Raw genomic sequence first — 21,820 nt, forward strand, 5'->3', positions numbered from 1 at the left:
TGTAAATGCATATGAATTGATGGAAAAAGTAAAATCTATCCCCCTAAAGTGCTATTTCGACCTCTCTTATGTGTTTTCTTATTTTTTAATGTGCGAGAAAAGCACCACAAACGCTAGGTGGATTGATCTGGTTTTTTTCTTTTGTTGTAAATATAAAAACAATAATATTCGGGAAATGAGCTTAAAAATGAGAGTTTGCACAATGATAAAAAATTATTCTGAAAATTGAATTGGATCCGAATTACCCTTAAAACTCAACATGAAGCACCATATCAGACTATACCTTGCAAATTAGCATATCAATTAAGATTATGGGAAATTTGACGAAATACACGGCTTATTGGGTACTTGAGTTCACTTTGTTATCCGATTGAAACTGTATTTCTAATCCTAGTTTCCTAACTCGACTCTTCTAGGCTTCAGGACAGGTCATGAGTCAGGTCATGAAAATTACAGAATTTGAACTACTGTGCGAGTCACAGTTCGATTCTCGGTCCGGTGCAGGATGTTTTCGGGTTGGAAACATTCTTGACTCCTTGGGCATAGTGTATCTATTGTACTTGCCACACAAGATACAAACTCATGCAATGGCGGGCATAGGAAACTTGCAATTAATAATTAAGGAAATGCTAATAGAATACTAAGTTGAAAAGCAGGCCAAGTTCCAGTTCGAATGTAGATCCATTGAAGAAGAAGAAGCGAGTCACAGTTCAAGCTTTCGAAGCTCAAGGTCAGATGCAACAACCGTCTGTTTTCATACAATTAAGTTGTACTGAAAGACCTCAATCCATCAATCTAATATTGCAAGCGATATGTTGTGTTGTGATGAGCTCACAGCACAGGCGTTGAAATGCAAACAGTGCGGTTTCTACTTAAGAGTGTAATAATTAATAGAAAAATAACACTTTACAAGAAAAAGTGGTCTTGATTGGTTTTCCTCCATTGTGGGCTATGAGTAGGCGCAAAATGGCGCACAGCTCAAAGATCCGGTGCTGGAGCTGAAAAATGGTTAACGAAGAACCTACGAATTCTACTCGCTCTTCTCAGGTTATGATCGTCCTTTCAGAACAAGGCCTAACGTATCTTCACATGGTTTGCGTCCCTTATTGTTTTCGATTAATGAATCACCGCATTCGGCAATAGTTGACAAAGTATCCAATGCACATTGGGCCACGGAGCGGAGCTAGCCCGACAAAATACCTTGGAGCTTAGGGGATGCGTAATTTTGAGTTGGTGTCTTCGGAAGAGTGTCGTGTTTTGAAAAAATATGAAGTCCAGCGTCGAGCATTAGTTCAAATTTTCGCCGCATAGGTGGCGCTGCAATACAAACTTTTTTGTTTTACGGTTTAGAGCTTTGGTGTCTTCGGCAAAGTTGTAGAACGTGGAAAAATAATTGTAGTTGCCGAAGACACCTAAGCTCTATACCTTCTATTTGCAGAGATATAGTAAAAATTGTAAAGTTTCATCTTTTTTTCGATTTTCTTGGACTATTTACGAAAAATGTAAAAAATAACATATTAAAACCTAGTAGTTTGCCACAGTTGATAGTGCTCATGGTTTATGCAAGAGTTTTTGATATTTCATCAAGTTAAAAGAGAAATATTAACCTGAATATTGAAACATTAGTGGGTCAAAGCAAACAATTCATGGCTAACCAAGAAAACGAGTTTGCAAACACAAAACACTTCAGTTGCCTTCTATTATTTTTCCCAGACTTCAACTTTCATTGGACAACGTGACATATGAAGGAAAAAATAATAAAAATGACTAATCTACAAACAATTATGAAAATGCTTTTATTTGCTCACTTCAATAGTTGTTGCACTGATTCTAGGAAGAAATCTCTGGCCGTTTGAGGAAACTGTTTTCTCGACAATTGTTCGTATGGTGATACTGGATACTGATATACTAATTAATGTATGATATGTATAAACTGATTAAAACAACTTACCTTGAGCCATATCGATTATCGGATAAAAGCAAAAAAAACCCATTCGCTATAATGTTTAACAAGAAAACCACAATGTTTTGATTTTGAAATCTCACCTGCATAACCCTCGGTAAATATGTATACTAAGATCAACAGCATACGCTTTGCCTACTACGATTCTTAATTGATATGTTGTGGCAAAGATTTGCAAAACACGTTACCGTGCATCGATTATCAACATAAACTATAATTGGATTGTTTAGGGGTATATATGTTTCTACATATTCTGAATCTGCATAAAAAACTGAGCCTAACCCCAATTTTTCAGAATTTTTTGAGCCCCGGAACTATTTTTAATTTGCATTTTTAATTTATATGGGATTAAAAAATGTTCTTATGCTGCATGGGCCAACTGTCATTCTATGAATGTTAGTGTCATTCTATCGATTGAAAAGGCTTATTGTTTGCTGTATAAAAATGTAAATAAAAGGTTTACAAACAAAATAAAAATTTGTTCGAGATTAGCTAAGCATGCTTTTTATGTTAGACTATATAAAAATCTCATATTTTTCTTTGCAAAACAAGTAGGGCTGAATTTGTCGTAAACAAATATATATGACTAAAAATGTCAATAATGTTATGCGTTTAGATTACACTAACTCATTAAACTCGATATTTATCTGATGATTTGTACTGTGTGTTTTGTTACTCGATAAAAATATAAACTACTCTGATCGGTTCCTTTATCTTAATATGATAGTTTAATGTTTCGAATTCAATAACTTCCCTAACTCTATGATACTTTTATACCAAGTTACAGTAAAAACAACTCAAGCATGGACCATAACCATAATCAGTTAGTTCTGTCGCGTGTGATTAGTTTTTTTTTACAATTTTGGGTAAAATAGTGCGAGAAATATAAAAATCAATGAAATTTTACAATTTAAGCTATATCTCAGCAATTTGAAGACATAGAGCTTAGGTGTTTTCGGCGACTACAGTTATTTTTTTACGTTCTACAACTTTGCCGAAGACACCAAAGCTCTAAAACGTAAAACAAAAAAGTTTGTATCGCAGCGCCACCTATGCGGCGAAAATTTGAACTAATGCTCGACACTGAGCTTCATATTTTTTCAAAACACGACACTCTTCCGAAGACACCAACTCAAAATTACGCATCCCCTAAGCTCCAAGGTATATTGTCGGGCTAGCTCCGCCCCGTGGCCCAGTGTGCAATGTTTCTATAAGCCCAGTTGGGTACTGGAAAATCAATCTCCGTATTCTCTGATGAAGTTTCAAATAAATTCCTGCCATTTTTCTATGAACGTGCATAAAAAGACTCATGAATTAAAACGGATTGGTCAGTCACGTTTCCGGTTAGATAATCGGATGGCTTATGCGCCACTCTAAGAAGGAGACAAGTTTGCGTTGCCAGGGTTGAGACCTTCTTAGGGGAAGGGTCTCTTTTCTTAGAAAGAAAGCTGACTGTCTAACCCGAATACGCTCGTCGTATATCTCGTTTCTAAGCGGACACAACTAACGTTTGTATTAAAACCCAGATTAATCCACCTAGCGGTGATGATGCCTTTCTCGTTCATTATAAAATGTATCGAGAAATGTTTATTAGGGAGGTCAATTAATGGCTTAGCGTTGAAAAACGTAGGGGAGGAGGTTCGGTTGTGAGCACCCTTTTGAATTTTGTCTATAACTTTGGTTCTAGTTGGTATTATGTCTACATTTTTATACCAATGGAAAGCTAGACGTACAACCTTACTGCTAGAGAAGAAATTGGTTTGATTTCATCGATTTGAAACATTTTGTTGTCAATTTTGCAAATTTGGAATTTTTGGACATTTCAATTTTGTGGTTTGATTGTGGGTTTGGTTGTGAAAACCCGGCTAATAATGAAGAATAACAAATGAAATCCACCCAGTTTCAAAGAAAAAGAGTATTTAACCCTTATAAGGTATACGTCTGACGGTAGGGGTAAACATTAACTTAAAAATTGAATATCTCTGGCGTTTCTGAGCCGATTTGTATAATTTTTTCTCAGGAGAACCGGATAGGTTTCTAGATTATGACAAGTGACTTAAAATTAGGATTGGCCACTTGGTCCCGGAGTTATTCCGGATTGTAGTGGGGTAGTTTTCTTTCCTGGTGGGTATTGCCGAATGAGACTTTAGTCTATGCTGTTAAAATGACCTAATACTGTGATTGGTTAACTCGGGAATGTATATCGGACATGTTCTGCCCGTGATGGAACTTTTTCTAACCATTCTAGGGATTATTATCCCTTCCGGAACCGGCTATAAGGGATCTATATCCCGTGATGGCCAATGTGGAAAGGAAATTCCAAATATGACTTCCGACACATCATATGTCAAATTTTGCGATCAGGAGCTCGAAAGAGACCTCCAGGAATTGATATGGCAAAACATGGCCACATTGGCATGGTCCTAGGGCACCCGGAATCCGGTCCCGGTGGACCACTTTTACGAAAATTCCAAATATGGCTTGCGACACATCATATCTCATAATTTTGCGATCAGGAGCTCGAAAATGACCTCCAGGAATTGTTATGGCCAATCCTGTCCACATTGACATGGTCCTTGGGCACCCGGAATCCGGACCCGGTGGACCACTTTTGCAAAAATTCCAAATATGGCTTGCGACACATCATATGTCATAATTTTGCGATCAGGAGCTCGAAAATGACCTCCAGGAATTGTTATGGCCAAACCTGGCCACATTGACATGGTCCTAGGGCATCCGGAATCCGGACCCGTTGGACCACTTTTGCGAAAATTCCAAATATGGCTTGTGACACATCATATGTCATAATTTTGCGATCAGGAGCTCGAGAGTGAACTCCTGTAATTGATATGGCCTAATCTGGCCACATTGACATGGTCCTAGGGCACCCGGAATCCGGTCCCGGTGGACCACTTTTGTGAAAATTCTAAATATGGCCTGAGACATATCATATCTCATAATTTTGCGATCAGGAGCTCGAAAATTACCTCCAGGAATTGTTATGGCCAAACCTGGCCACATTGACATGGTCCTATGGCACCCGGAATCCGGTCCCGGTAGACCACTTTTGCGAAAATTCCAAATATGGCCTGCGACACATCATATCTCATAATTTTGCGATCAGGAGCTCGAGGGTGACCTCCTGTAATTGATATGGCCTAACCTGGCCACATTGACATGGTCCTAGGGCACCCGGAATCCGGTCCCGGTGGACCACTTTTGCGAAAATTCCAAATATGGCCTGCGACACATCATATCTCATAATTTTGCGATCAGGAGCTCGAGGGTGACCTCCTGTAATTGATATGGCCTAACCTGGCCACATTGACATGGTCCTAGGGCACCCGGAATCCGGTCCCGGTGGACCACTTTTGCGAAAATTCTAAATATGGCCTGCGACACATTATATGTCATAATTTTGCGATCAGGAGCTCGAGAGTGAACTCCTGTAATTGATATGGCCTAACCTGGCCACATTGACATGGTCCTAGGGCACCCGGAATCCGGTCCCGGTGGACCACATTTGTGAAAATTCTAAATATGGCCTGCGACACATTATATGTTATAATTTTGCGATCAGGAGCTCGAGAGTGAACTCCTGTAATTGATATGGCCTAACCTGGCCACATTGACATGGTCCTAGGGCACCCGGAATCCGGTCCCGGTGGACCACTTTTGTGAAAATTCTAAATATGGCCTGCGACACATTATATGTCATAATTTTGCGATCAGGAGCTCGAGAGTGAACTCCTGTAGTTGATATGGCCTAACCTGGCCACATTGACATGGTCCTAGGGCACCCGGAATCCGGTCCCGGTGGACCACTTTTGTGAAAATTCTAAATATGGCCTGCGACACATCATATGTCATAATTTTGCGATCAGGAGCTCGAAAATGACCTCCAGGAATTGTTATGGCCTAACTTGGCCACATTGACATGGTCCTAGGGCACCCGGAATCCGGTCCCGGTGGACCACTTTTGCGAAAATTCCAAATATGGCCTGCTAGCTACACATCATATGTCATAATTTTGCGATCAGGAGCTCGTAAATGACCTCCAGGAATTGTTATGGCCAAACCTGGCCACATTGACATGGTCCTAGGGCATCCGGAATCCGGTCCCGGTGGAACACTTTTGCGAAAATTCCAAATAAGGCTTGCGACACATCATATGTCATACTTTTGCGATCAGGAGCTCGAGAGTGAGCTCCTGTAATTGATATGGCGAGGGTGACCTCCAGGAATTGATATGGCCAAACCTGGCCACATTGACATGGTCCTAGGGCATCCGGAATCCGGTCCCGGTGGAACACTTTTGCGAAAATTCCAAATATGGCTTGTGACACATCATATGTCATAATTTTGCGATCAGGAGCTCGAGAGTGAACTCCTGTAATTGATATGGCCTAACCTGGCCACATTGACATGGTCCTAGGGCACCCGGAATCCGGTCCTGGTAGACCACTTTTGCGAAAATTCCAAATATGGCCTGCGACACATCATATGTCATAATTTTGCGATCAGGAGCTCGAGGGTGACCTCCTGTAGTTGATATGACCTAACCTGGCCACATTGGCATGGTCCTAGGGCACCCGGAATCCGGTCCCGGTGGACCACTTTTTCGAAAATTCCAAATATGGCTTGCGACACATCATATGTCATAATTTTGCGATCAGGAGCTCGGGAGTGAACTCCTGTAATTGATATGGCCTAACCTGGCCGCATTGACATGGTCCTAGGGCACCAGGAATCCGGACCCGGTGGACCACTTTTGCGAAAATTCCAAATATGGCTTGTGACACATCATATGTCATAATTTTGCGATCAGGAGCTCGAGAATGACCTCCTGTAATTGATATGGCCTAACCTGGCCACATTGTCATGGTCCTGGGGCACCCGGAATCCAGTCCTGGTGGACCACTTTTGTGAAAATTCTAAATATGGCCTGCTACACATCATATGTCATAATTTTGCGATCAGGAGCTCGAGAGTGAACTCCTGTAGTTGATATGGCCTAACCTGGCCACATTGACATGGTCCTAGGGCACCCGGAATCCGGTCCCGGTGGACCAATTTTGTGAAAATTCTAAATATGGCCTGCGACACATCATATGTCATAATTTTGCGATCAGGAGCTCGTAAATGACCTCCAGGAATTGTTATGGCTAAACCTGGCCACATTGACATGGTCCTAGGGCATCCGGAATCCGGTCCCGGTGGAACACTTTTGCGAAAATTCCAAATAAGGCTTGCGACACATCATATGTCATAATTTTGCGATCAGGAGCTCGAGAGTGAGCTCCTGTAATTGATATGGCGAGGGTGACCTCCAGGAATTGATATGGCCAAACCTGGCCACATTGACATGGTCCTAGGGCATCCGGAATCCGGTCCCGGTGGAACACTTTTGCGAAAATTCCAAATATGGCTTGTGGCACATCATATGTCATAATTTTGCGATCAGGAGCTCGAGAGTAAACTCCTGTAATTGATATGGCCTAACCTGGCCACATTGACATGGTCCTAGGGCACCCGGAATCCGGTCCCGGTAGACCACTTTTGCGAAAATTCCAAATATGGCCTGCGACACATCATATCTCATAATTTTGCGATCAGGAGCTCGAGGGTGACCTCCTGTAATTGATATGGCCTAACCTGGCCACATTGACATGGTCCTAGGGCACCCGGAATCCGGTCCCGGTGGACCACTTTTTCGAAAATTCCAAATATGGCTTGCGACACATCATATGAAATAATTCTGCGATCAAGAACTCGAAAGTGACGTCAAAGAATTGATATGGTCTAACCCGGCCACATTGTCATGGCCCTAGGGCATCCGGAATCCGGTCCCGGTGGACCAATTTTGCGAAAATTCCAAATATTGCTTGCGACACATCATATGAAATAATTTTGCGATCAGGAGCTCAAGAGTGACCTCCGGGAATTGATATGGTTTACCCTGGCCACATTGACATGGCCGTAGAGCTACCGGAATCCGGTCCCGGTGGACCACTTTAGCGAAAATTCCAAATATGGCTTGCGACACATCATATGAAATCATTTTGCGATCAGGAGCTCAACAGTGACCTCCGGGAATTGATATGGTCTAACACGGCCACATTGTTCTGGTCCTAGGGCATCCGCAATCCAGTTCCGGTGGACCACTTTTGCGAAAGTTCCAAATATGGCTTGCGACACATCATATGTCATAATTTTGCAATCAGAAGCTCGAGAGTGACCTCCAAGAATTGATATGGCCAAACCTGGCCACAATGACATGGTCCCAAGGCATTAGGAATCCAGTCCCGGTGGACCAATTTTTTTTATTAGACTCCGGTCCCGGTTTACCACTTTTGCGAAAATTCCAAATATGACTTGCGAATTATAAAAGAACATCTTGAAATTAGAATGACATTTGCAAAAAATACAAATATGACTTTCGATCATTGATATGACTCTCCAAACCACATTGCAAAATGATAAATTGGTTAGATCATATCAATTCCTGGAGGTCGCTTTCGAGGTCCTGATTGCAAAATTTTGATATATGATGTGTCGCATGCCATATTTGGAATATTCGCAAAATTGTCAACCAGGACCGGATTGCGGATGCCCTAGGATCATGCCAATGTGACCATGTTAGGCCATATCATTTCCCGGAGGTCACTTTCGCGCTCCTGATTGCAAAATTATGACATCGGATGTGTCGCAAGTCAAATTTGGAACTTTCGCAAAATTGGTCCAAGGGGACCGGATTCCGGATGCCCTAGGACCACGACAATATGGTCAGGTTTGGCCATATCAATTCCTGGATGTCACTCTCCTGATCGCAAAATTATGACATCGGATGTTTCGCAAGCCATATTTGGAATTTTCGCAAAAGTGGTCCACCGGGACCGGATTCCGGGTGCCCTAGAACCATGTCAATGTGGCCAGGTTAGGCCATATCAATTACAGGAGGTCACTCTCGAGCTCCTGGTCGCAAAATTATGACATATGATGTGTCGCAAGCAATATTTGAAATTTTTGCAAAAGTGGTCCACCGGAACCCGATTCCGGGTGCTCTAGGAACATGTCAATGTGGCCATGTTAGGCCATATCAATTCCTGGAGGTCATTTTTGAGCTCATGATCGCAAGATTGTGACATATGATGTGTCGCAAGCCATATTTGGAATTTTCGCAAAAGTGTTCCACCGGGACCGGATTCCGGATGCCCTAGGACCATGTCAATGTGGCCAGGATTGGCCATATCAATTCCTGGAGGTCATTTTCCAGCTCCTGATCGCAAAATTATGACATATGATGTGTCGCAAGCCTTATTTGGAATTTTCGCAAAAGTTGTCCACCGGGACCGGATTCCGGGTGCCCTAGGAGCATGTCAATGTGGCCAGGTTTGGCCATATCAATTCCAGGAGGTCATTTTCGAGCTCCTGATCGCAAAATTATGAGATATGATGTGTCGCAAGCCATATTTGGAATTTTTGCAAAAGTGGTCCACCGGGACCGGATTCCGGGTGCCTTAGATCCATGTCAATGTGGCCAGGTTAGGCCATATCAATTACAGGAGGTCACCCTCGAGCTCCTGATCGCAAAATTATGACATATGATGTGTCGCAAGCCATATTTGGAATTTTCGCATAAGTGGTCCACCGGGTCCGGATTCCGGGTGCCTAGGACCATGTCAATGTGGCCAGGTTTGGCCATATCAATACCCGGAGTTCACTCTCGAGCTCCTGGTCGCAAAATTATGACATATGATGTGTCGCAAGCCATATTTGGAATTTTTGCAAAAGTGGTCCACCGGAACCCGATTCCGGGTGCCCTAGGAACATGTCAATGTGGCCAGGTTAGGCCATATCAATTCCTGGAGGTAATTTTTGAGCTCATGATCGCAAGATTGTGACATATGATGTGTCGCAAGCCATATTTGGAATTTTCGCAAAAGTGTTCCACCGGGACCGGATTCCGGATGCCTTAGGACCATGTCAATGTGGCCAGGTTAGGCCATATCAATTCCTGGAGGTCATTTTCGAGCTCTTGACCGCAAAATTATGCATATGATGTGTCGCAAGCCATATTTGGAATTTTTGCAAAAGTGGTCCACCGGGACCGGATTCCGGGTGCCCTAGATCCATGTCAATGTGGCCAGGTTAGGCCATATCAATTACAGGAGGTCACCCTCGAGCTCCTGATCGCAAAATTATGACATATGATGTGTCGCAAGCCATATTTGGAATTTTCGCAAAAGTGGCCCACCGGTACCGGATTCCGGGTGCCCTAGAACCATGGCAACGTGGCCAGGTTTGGCCATAAAAATTCCTGGAGGTCATTTTCGAGCTCCTGATCGCAAAATTATGACATATGATGTGTCGCAGGCCATATTTGGAATCTTCGCAAAAGTGGTCCACCGGGACCGGATTCCAGGTGCCCTAGGACCATGACAATGTGGCCAGGTTTGGCCATAACAATTCCTGGAGGTCACTTTCGAGCTCCTGATCGCAAAATTATGACATATGATGTGTCGCAAGTCATATTTGGAATTTCCTTTCCAAATTGGCCATTACGGGATATAGATCCCGTAGAGCCGGTTCCGGAAGGGCAAATAATCCCTAGAATGGTTAGAAAAAGTTCCACCACGGACAGAACATGTCCGATATACATTCCCGAGCTAACCAATCACAGTATTAGGTCATTTTAACAGCATAGACTAAAGTTTCAGTCGGCAATACCCACCAGGAAAAAAAACTACCCCAATACAATCCGGAATAACTCCGGGACCAAGTGGCCAATCCTAATTTTAAGTCACTTGTCATAATCTAGAAACCTATCCGCTTCCTCTGAGAAAAAATTATACAAATCGGCTCAGAAACGCCAGAGATATTCAATTTTTAAGTTAATTTTTACCCCTACCATCAGACGTATACCTTATAAGGGTTAATTAGTCTTAATTGTCATGAAACAATAAAAAAAACCTGTGGGCTTCGTGGTTGTGCGGTTAGCGACGTCAATCATTTAAACGTATGTGCTATGGAGCGTGGGTTCGATTCCCGCCCCAGTAAAGAGAAAACTTTTAGTAATCGAGAAATTCTCCACTGGTCCACTGGGTGTTATGTGTCCTGTCCATTGTCTCGTGCCAGGTGTTAAGTGTTCAGTCTGTACGACCTCTGGTCGAAGACGATGTTCCTGTCTTTATAATCCACCAAGCAATGATGCCCTTCTCATGCATGAAGAAGGTTACGAAAACACTTTAGGAAGTTTTTTTGTCTTTATTAGCGAGATTTTAAGAAGTTGGATTTAACTTTTTCCATCAATTTACATATATTGCATTTATTTATATATATCGCAGACATTTTTTTTTAATTTCGCATGTTTCTTCTCAGTGAGGGGTCCCTAAAATAAATGAAAATTTGTCAACAACTTCGGAAGGCAATTTTAAATGGCAAACAATAAGACTGAATTCCCCTTCGAATGCAACTTGTTGCGTGTAAATCGGTCAGCGCTTAATTCCAAAAAGTGCAAATACAATGGTTAGATGCGCCTAAAAAAACAAATCTTCTTCTTCTTCTATCTATATAATAAAAATTAAATGATCTGTGTCCGTATCCGCATAACTCGAAAACGGCTGGATGGATTTTCTTCATTCCTTCAGCTGTTACGTTCGATATTGTTTCCGACGGGTTTATATGTCATTTCCTCATGTGAAAATAATAAATAAAGTTGAGTAGATCGTGAAAACTAAAATAAAGATTCGTATGGGAATTTCGCATAGGCCGTTCACAACGCGCGTTTTCGCCTACTACGCAGGACAACGTCTGCCGGGTCGACTAGTAATTAATAAAATTTATTATTACAATAAATTATGACTGAATAATTTGAAGAAATTACATAAAAATAAGTTTGTTGATAACCTCAGTGATATTGAACGATTTGTCAATAAAAAGAGGGTGCCCATAACCGAACCAATAAAGGTGCCCACAACCGAATTTAGCAGCGTTTCAGAAAAGTGATGAAAAAAATTTTCGAGCTAATATTTTGATGGTAATCGTTATTGAACCACAAAATAGACTAAATTTACCGTTTGAATGCACAAGCTGGATCTGAAGGATTTTAGGAATGATTTATTCTCCTTATTATATTTTGGGATCCCGCAGAATGCCCTAGAATGCCATTATTGCTTTTGTTCTAATTCATCCCAGTGACCTTATCCGTTTGTTAGATATCTTTCGTGGCTTGGCGTTGTGCTCCATAATAGTCTCAAAACTATTTGTGTGACCTCTAGCAAGGAATTTCTGCAATCTAGTATCTACTGGAGTACTTTCAATGTTTCCACAAGTGCGCCTCCCATTTAACTGATGGTATAAATGAATAACAATGCTTTTGAACAATAAAAATCTTTGAAATATTAAGCGACATAAAACATGAAGCCCAAACACTTGAATGCTTTACTAGTTATATTACCAAGTTAGCATCCATAATCCTAGGCATTTTTGCTTGAGCGAACTTGAGCTTGATTGACTGCCCGTATTTGCTACTCCATTATGACCTTGTCAGCTGTTCTTGCGCAGATAACCAACAAATATTTGCGTGAAAATAGCATGTGGTGATCTCGTTTGTTAGATCATACTGGCGCCTGCCACGTCAGAATGCAAGTCAATGTAGGAAAGGGGGAGGGAATGATGATGCAATCACTCGCCTACTGCAAGCCGAATATACCTCTGCACTTCCCACGAGCTCATGCGAAATTCATTGGAATTTTTGGGTTAGGTTCGAGAGTCAGAGGTCCGTCTTGGTTAACAAGCTGCCAATGTGATAGATAAGAGAAAGCAACTGATGGAATTTCTAATTGGATGTAGGAACCGAGATTTTTTAGTTCATTTCATTTTAACTCAAAACAGCTATGCAGTCTTTAAGGATTAAAACAAAATTTATATTTGTCCAACGTTTCGACACGGGGTTGGTGTCTTCATCAGGGGAAAAATATTATGTTTGTTCCTTGTCTAATGTTTGGTCTTACAATAACTGTCTGATTTGGATACTTTTGGTACATTACTTTGGAAACACTCAATTTGAACATTGATGACACTGTAAATAACACAGATTTTCTTTATCAAACCGCCTGTAAGTGTTTGGTTTTGTTAATTGTGTGTATTGAAGAGATTTTGTATTTTAATAATCGTGAATATGTATGACAGGATGGTTTTGTGTGAGTTTTAAGTTTTTTCCCCAGCAGAGTACACTTGGCGTACAAATAGAAAGCTATTAGGAGCAACCACCTTAACTGCTACCAACCACCCTCCAAGCTTTTTCAACCCATCACGAAGATTTGCAGGACACAGAGTTGGGAGCGGCCATGATGGCTTGCACAATTGGGAGGCACGAAAAAGGGATGGAGACTGTGAAAATTCGATGTGAGATGGGGTCATGAACCTTGTGGCTGGTTGGTCTGGGACAATTCGTTCACTTACCCGGCAGTCGTGAACAAGACTAGATGACAACAACACTATGTAAAGGGGTGATTCAACTATGACGTCCACTACTTTTTGAGATTTCTAGACCCCCCCTCTGTCACGCTTTTTTGTATACCTAGTACGTACTGCCACAAAATCTTAGACCCCCCCCCCCCTAAAACCTGTGACGTCATTGTTGAACGACCCCAAAAGTTTAAATTTAAACAGTTTCAATTTACCAGATTGTGAGCATAAGGAGGAAAATCAGGTAACCGCCCAACCCCATCTCCGGGCAACTTGTGGAATGCCTGTATTGTGATCGTGTTTGTGATACGTGATCTCCGTTTTATTCAAATTAGGACCCCTTTGTTCCACCGTGGGGTAGCTATTTCGACCGTTGTATTTGCGATACGGCCCCAGTATCCTGGGAGTCTTTTTGCCGTCCTAGAACCCCTTCGCCGGGTAGATTCCGGCACCATTATTCGCCGAAAACCGATCCGTCAACATATCGGTAGTCTAGGACGCGCAGCTGGATCGTCAACTGGATCGTGACCAGACATGGTCGAAGCCATCCGTAGAGACAAAAAGAGAGAGCAATAACGCGGAGAAGGAGAAGAAGTGGTTGTGGAGTGAAGAAGCGTCCGCCTTGTAAGGTTAGCTAGTGGATAAGGAAGTGGGAGAAAAAGAAGGAGTGTAGCTAATAAAGTTGTGAACATCTTTGAAAAGTGCTGGTAGGTTTTCGTTAATTCAAGTGCGAAAATTCCCTGTCCGACGGTAAATTTACGAGCGTGTACCGACCCTGAAGCAGTTGATTCGGAGAGTCTCGGAAGTGCTCCCGGTTGGCTAGACCAGCAACTACACGCCTCATTACAAACCCCCCTTTTTCCAATTTCATTTCCAATTCTAACAGCTCCTGCTAGAATAGTCAAGTTAAAGGAAAAGGATAGAAATGGAAACGGTTTGGAAGTCCATTTCCAGTTCTAGCGATTTTTAGAACATGAGAAATAGAAGCATGAGAAACATGAGAAATACAAAGATACAAAGGTAGCAGGAATGGAACATACCTTCGATTGAACCCCCGACCTCCTGCGAATGCGGCAGAAACAGTAGCCATATGACTACCAATCCCGTAAGGACTCCTAGGCATTTAAACGAAACTACTCTATTTGTGTTTTCACCCGATATGATCGAGTTCATCTTGCAGTTTAGCAGCATCATGAAAACAAGGTATTTCGTGAAAAAAAGCTGCAAATAATCTGCACAAAACGACTTGAAACACTTGAGTTGGTCGTTGACGTAATTTTGGGTACAAGAGAATTGAGAAGAGTCTTAAATGGCTCCCCTGTATTATACCAAAGTTTATTGAGATAGTGTCTGCATGTTCGCGCGTCTCTACAGTTTTGATGATGGCAGATGTGTAAGCAACAAGAGTTGTAGATGTCGAACGTTTGCAACAAAACCTTGCTGAACCTGTGAAAAACAGCTGATCACTGCTCATAACTGTGACGCTTCAGGAGATCTAGAACGAGCTCAAACAACTTTTGGAAGGGGAAGAAAAATTATGCCATCCCTTGTTAATTTGATATATCAGTTTTTTTTATCTTTCTTATTCACTGAGAAGACAAATGACTTCTTCCAGATTTTAGGAAAAATTTTGAAAACATGGAGTGATGATAAATTATTGATAATTGGCGACTTGAGAGAATTTCAGCTGCATTAAGGTCAAGGTTTTCTTCAATGCTGATTTAGTCGAGTTGACATATTGATGGTAGAGCTGACACTTGCTTCTTATCCAAATACATGGTTGATGAGAGACCTTTTTTATTTCGATTTTTATTTGAAACAGGAGGCTTTTAATTTAAAACTAGTTCACCACTTCCGTCGTTGAACGAGTTTCTTGTCCAAACGTTTATATCTGGGGGTATATACGCTATATTGCAATACTGTGTAAATTTTTTTTTTGTCAAAATCTCAAGAGCCTTCATTTTTTAAAGATCTTTGTTTGCCCAAGGTGGGCTTAAAGGCGAACAGCTAACTGTTTTTGAAGTGTATCTATTGCGCAAGTAATATGAGAAGTGAAAGCTTTAATCGCTGCATCAATGCTTGAACACAGTTTTTCAATCAATAGAACGATCGAAAAATGACATGCTGGAAAGCTAAACTTGAAATTAAATTTTTTTTTTCTGAAGTGATTTTAAGTGAAGTGATTTCTCAGATAGTTAGTGAGCTTTTTGAAGAATACAAAATGACATTGTGCCGTTGACGGCCTTTACGATTAATGTGATGTGCCATCTCCTAGTGCAGCTAACAGCCGGAAATTTCAATACCCTGAGTGTGATGAGATCGGAATTCATCTAATAACGATGGTGTGTTTAGCAGAGCTTCGGAAGTCGGAAGAACCCAACTTTACCTATGTTAAATGAACTGAAAACGGTTCTACCGCATGCAGAAAGATTTTTATAACCTTTACGATCCTAATGTTTGACCGACTTTCTTTGGTGGAAGTGTGTGATTCTGTTTTTACACGATTTACATTTTCTCAGTTTTGCACTCATCCCAAATGTTTAACGCATATTAATTACCATGTGATTTTTCTTTGAATTATCTAGGATTTTTTGAAACTTGTTGCAAAGGTTTTGGTGGCGAATTAAAGTCATACGATCAAAAATACGAGCGAAAAAAAGACCGAATAGAATCCTGTGTAATGAGATGATGATGATGACAAGTTGCATTTAGATTATCCTGTTCTATTATTTTCTATTGAAATCGACTGAATTGGGTCTATAAACTGAATTTCCAATTCAAGCGTATGGTCCATTCGAACAAATCGAATTCGGGCATCTGTCACATTAGGGCATTTGTGATAGGCACCCTTCATGAATCCATCCGTTACATCAATTACTTACAGACAAGTGAAACTATATGTCCAGGCCGGAGACGAGCCAGCCTAGTGCTGAAAGTCTCCTTAATTTATTTACATAAAAAAAATTTCTGTCTGTCTGAACCTTATAGACTCGGAAACTACTGAACTGATCAACGTGAAAATTTGTATGCAGAGGTTTTTGGGGCCGGGAAAGGTTCGTAAGATGGTTTGAGACCCCTCCTCGCTTTGGAAAGATACAAATGAAACACCAATTTTCTCATAACTCGAGATCTCATCAGAGAATAAATCAATTTTAGGCGAAACGAAGTTCGTCGGGTCTGTTAGTGAAGAATAAAAAAAACTATATTTCCCTTTACTTCCTAATTTGGGCAGGCTTGTGATAATTCTTTAGAATCCAGAAAACTTTTTTTTTTCTCTGAAAGTCTTACTACTTGATAAGGTTAGCAAATCGAAAAAGAATCGTATTAAGAACTCAATTCCCGAACCGAAATCAAATTGAATTCAAGTAGAAGTTCTCTTAGGGTACCCATACCCTTAGTGGAGGTAGCACCAATAGTGTAGGTAGAGGGGTTTCATGAGATTTATTAAAATTATACACTTTATGATGGTTTCAGTTGATGCGTCGTGCTTTACATATCCTATTAAATGCAACTTATTCTGATATTTCGCTAAAAAAAACCTATTAAAAACAATGATTTTCCTGAATAAAATTGACTCCCTTGCACCTATAGTGGTGCAATTGTACCAATAGTGGCGAGTCTCATAATAAATCAATGGATAGCACCACTATGGGAACCAAAATTAATTTTTATCGTCACCAAAAGAATAGTGTATCCATTAGTGGTGCAAGCAATATTAATAGTTAATGTTGTTAAATGACATGAATCTCATTTTTGTCAGCAATTCATTAGTTTATCTATTGTTTAAGATATTAAAGTTTTATTTTTCCCATTATTATCAATTTGAAAAAAACCATTTGTGGATCTACTAATACCTCCACTCCACTATTGATACCGCTACCCTAGTGACATCCGACAAAAATGAAACTACAAAAACCTCACTTTTTGCCAATTTTACTTCACAAAACTTCAAAATATGTTTCGATATTTGGTCAGTATCAATTAAAGAATTGATTGAACGGGTCTTCGCAATATTTCGAGTTTTTTTTTCGATTCGAAGATAAACCCATGACGTATCGCCTGATTTTTGTTTAAATATCATTAAAAAATTGGTTATTTCTCTTTGGATTATTTTTCTAAAGACAAACTGCTACGACTCTAGCCGACACTACTGTATGTCAATTCAATTTTGAACAAGTTAGGAAAGATTAACCTTTTCACTAAGATTGCTTAAAATTGAATTGATTCCACCGAATTATTCAACCTCCGAGAATAAGATACTGAAGAACATCTCAAGCTGAGTCGAAATACGCCGAGATACAAATAAAATGGTGGAATTATATTTTATTCACTTTTGTATTAATTGCGTTTTAGGTATGTGTGTATCATTCGAGAGACAATAAATAACTTTAAAAAAATGCCCATGTGATCAAATTGCCTTTATGCCCAAAAAAAAAGTCCCCCGAACACGAAAACCATCTGACTAAGATTACCCAACCGATATCTGTTTATCGCATATGCACAATACTTCCTTCTCATTGCATAACAACCTCCCGAAGCCGACTCATCGCGACACCCCATCAAGAAGCCGCATCTTCGCCGAACAACAACCGCAGAAAACAAGCCCCAATGACGTCACACGCACCCAATTTACAGCTGTGTCACTAATTGAGTGGGGGAAGGAGGCGTGGAACCGCTCGCTCTATTTGCGTTTGGTCCCAGTGTGATGCCTCCATCCGCGGAAAAGCTCGAGCGAGCTCTGCTTTCATCCGAAGGGCAAAAGCACGCCGTAAGGCGAAACACAGAAACACAGAAGCAATCAATAAAATAATAAGTAAATTAACACTTGTCACGCACCTTCTCATTATAGGGATTTATCCAAGCAGATATCATGAAAACAAATTTTCGTTGTTCCGATCCACAGGAAAAAAAGGAAGAAGAAGCCGCAACGAGTTACACTCGGATGCTGCTACGGTCGTCGCTGCTGCTGTTGATGATGGTAATGCTGCTGATGCGCACTACAGTTGTATTGCCGCTGCCACTGCTGTTTTGCACACCACAAAATCTCCTCCGGTGTATGCTTCTTTATTTACTACTTTGGTTAAACGGAATTTTCTTCTTTGCTCATGTAATTCTTCTCACTTTTCACTCACACTGGCAGCGCTGGCAGCAGACGACGCGACGGTGGAGCAAACGTCGGTTCTGTTGCCGTGCGACAGAGATTTATCGCGAGTTGCCGCAGCTTTGAACCGTATTCGTCGAACGGTTGACTTGCGATTGCACACCAATTCGATTGGTTTGCAGAATTCGAACGAGAATATCACTTTGGCCGAGTAGATTCTCACTTTCTGTACACACGCACTGATCGCCGTTGCGTTGCAGCTGGGGACAGTTTGCGAACTTTCTCGAAGGCTCTGATCACGTATCGAATGCGGGCCACGAACGTCTGCAACAGCTGATGGCTTGACGACGGCGAAAAGTTTTATCAAATTGCAACGATCCGTACCGAAACAGCTGATAGCTCGCTAAGATTCCTGCACGGAACAGCAGGGTGCTTCCCACACGACGGCAAATGTTTTCAGCTCTACCGGAAAATCTAATCAAACCGAAGTTGTAAAATAGAAAATAACACCTCGCACCGCCACTACGTAGAAAATCCCGAATTAGCTTTCCACAGACGGTTACGAACACACGCGCCGCCTACACGAAAATCTATGCCCGGTTATGGCAAAACGCGAACGCGCAGTTATGATGGATTTTACAGAAACGGAAAACAATAGCCGCAAGCCCCGCTCCAGCTGGCTGGTTCTCGATCGATCCGTACAAGTTGCGATACAGCGCAGCGCGTTTCGAAAAGCCTTCGATTTGTTCCACTCGGAATAGTTCCAAACGATTGATTTTTCTCCGCCGTCGTTAACCCAGCTTGTGCTCTCGGGTGAATACGGGAACGCCACGCGAAGATATCTTCCTAATATATCACATGCACTCCTCACTGTCACTACTGCTGCCTAGAGCCTATTCCCAGCTGCTCCACTTGTATTCGATGATCGGCTATGCGATCGCTGTTGCAGAAAGCTCGGAACTTTGCCCCAAATGGTCCTTCGATATCCCAAGTAGGATGTCACGCAATTGTCACACAATCAATGGCTTCTTCTGCTTCCCTCAGATAGTTCCACAGTTACCTCTCACTACACACTAATCCAGACTGTAGTGTTCCCGGAGGCGCCCTAATCGGTGACCGCTGCTACTGTCCAGCAAAACTGGGCTATTGGGAGACGATGACACACACTGCAAGTAGGGAGGTGGTGAACTGTGTGCTCGCTGCTGAGTGTGATTCAGAAAAAAACGCAACCAATTACGCTCGACAATACTGACTAAATGACTGACTGCAGACTGACTCGTATGTGAACTCGACTCCGCGGCTACGAAACAACGACTACGCGTTCGAACTGCAGCACAACTCAGGGCTACTCTCCGTCCGGCCCCCCAAATCATGGCCGTCGACGTCGGTGGATCCACGTTCCGTCGTTGTTGGTTGGGCGCACGCAGTGGCACTCATTCTCGCGCCGCGCGCTGGCTCTCTTTCTCGGTTCGATGTGCGCCGCGCGTCGTCGTCTGCTGCTGCTGAAGGTGAGTGCCACTCACCAATACTGCACTGCATTGCACCAGCAGCAGTAGACCTCGCGCGCGCCTGGTTGGGTTGAAAAGCGAAAGGTACGTAGGCAGCAACGGCTTGACAGGTAGAATATTGAAAAATGAGCAAAATAGGAATTCAATTTATGATTCAACTGGCGTATGTATACTGCTGGGTAATACTATCTGATCTGAATAATTATAAATTCTCAATTATTATCTTTATTGGTGCCACAAGAAAATAACGACCAATTCATTATTTATTGGGACTGAGTTACAGCTTCTCGAAATGCTGAGGAGTCCCTCTGAACTCAAATTAGAGATCGAATTCGTAACAGCGATAATTATTAATTTCCAAATCTTAAGTCATTCAATATTAACATATTCCGAACACTCGCGGTTTAGCCCCTAGAACTAACATTTCAAAAGGTTTTGTTAGGATTACAAACAAATTCAATACACTATGGAAATAATAAGGCGAATTATGTTGAAGGGGAAGAGAGGGCAATATGCTCTAGTTAAACAAAGACTGCCCTAATACTTTAGCTGTAACGATTTTCACTGGTATTTTTACGTCATGCAACAGATAAAATAGCTAATGCCATCTTAAGGTGATTATACAATGAAGCCAGAAATCGGCCATTTTGTAAACCATGTGCTTTTCTGAAATTTTTTCAAGAGCACGATATGAAAGAACCATAACTCGTATGGGGCTGAAATAATGGTAGATCGTTTGCTTAGTTATGCTGAACAATCATTATTTGAGTTTCGGCACTGTAGGAAAACTATTACGCCAGATTTGGGCTTTTGGAAATGTGTGTAGATAAACGTGTGATATATTTGATATTCACCACGGGCTTCATTCTATAATCACCTTAAAATAGTAAAAAAAATCTCAATTATATTGATAATATTCACATTTCCAAAAAGTGGTGATATTTCGTTGCCAGAAAACTCTTGAGGCAAAACGGCAGCTCTTAGGGGACAACGCGCCACGTGTAGGCGAATCAGCCTTTTGGTATGAACAGTGCGTGGAGATGCGTAGTACATTGTCTCACTAAAGCGTTTTGCCTTGCCGAAATGTTGGATTTTTCATCAAAATGTGGTTTGTTTAGAGGCGTGCCATTCAAAATCGAGTATTCGGAATATGATTCATGTTCAAACTCTGATTAATCCACCTAGTAATGGTAATGGGAATTTCGTCCATTAAAAAAAGGTTTTTGACCTTAATTTTTAGGCTCATAGTGCATGGAAAATGTGTGACTTTCATGCCTGCGTTTTGCGAATAAAAAAAAGTATTTTGGCCATAACTTTAGAGCGTGACGTACTTTGTGGATGGTCCCCAAAACGCAGGCGACAATTGAAAAATAAAACCTACCGAAAGATAAACGATCCGGATGATAGTTTTGAAGCTTACACTTAATAATATTCAATTGAAAATATTGGAAGGATTTAAAGTCAAAGATTGAATCACATTTCCTGGAATGATTTGAAGAAGGAGTTATAATATACTCGCTGGAAGAATTAAAAAAGACATTTTTAGAAGAAAACCCAGAAAAAAAAACCAGAGATTCGAACGGCAATGTTGTAAGACTTCGAACAGGATTTGAACAAAATTTCCAAAGATATTGCACAAATTCTACGCTATATTTGAACAAATACATGAGCATGAGCATGAGCATGATTGACCGCCCACGGTTGCTACTCCGTTATTGCCAGGTCAGCTGTAGTTACACAAAGAACCAACAGATGAAGTTTGGGATTAACATCATC

General features: G+C 41.4%; 1 protein-coding gene across 5 annotated transcripts in view; it reads right to left on the bottom strand.

Moving 5' to 3' along the window:
- LOC134209733 (terminal nucleotidyltransferase 5C) overlaps window positions 1–19,919 on the bottom strand; it is a 288,881-nt gene extending 268,962 nt beyond the window's left edge. The window contains exons 1-3 of one of the 5 annotated variants that reach the window (XM_062685746.1): window positions 19,790–19,919; window positions 19,597–19,702; window positions 18,272–18,876 (exon numbers count right to left, since the gene is read on the bottom strand). In XM_062685746.1, coding sequence (XP_062541730.1) covers window positions 18,272–18,307 — 36 coding nt within the window. In that variant the 5' untranslated portion in view covers window positions 18,308–18,876; window positions 19,597–19,702; window positions 19,790–19,919. Of the gene's footprint in view, window positions 1–18,271; window positions 19,703–19,789 lie in introns of all 5 variants that reach the window. The other 4 variants (XM_062685745.1, XM_062685743.1, XM_062685744.1 and 1 more) reach the window with 4 other exon arrangements.
- Window positions 19,920–21,820: the final 1,901 nt, after the last annotated feature.

This window comes from Armigeres subalbatus, chromosome 2, assembly GCF_024139115.2.
Source record: "Armigeres subalbatus isolate Guangzhou_Male chromosome 2, GZ_Asu_2, whole genome shotgun sequence".
Classification (NCBI taxonomy): Eukaryota; Metazoa; Arthropoda; class Insecta; order Diptera; family Culicidae; genus Armigeres; species Armigeres subalbatus.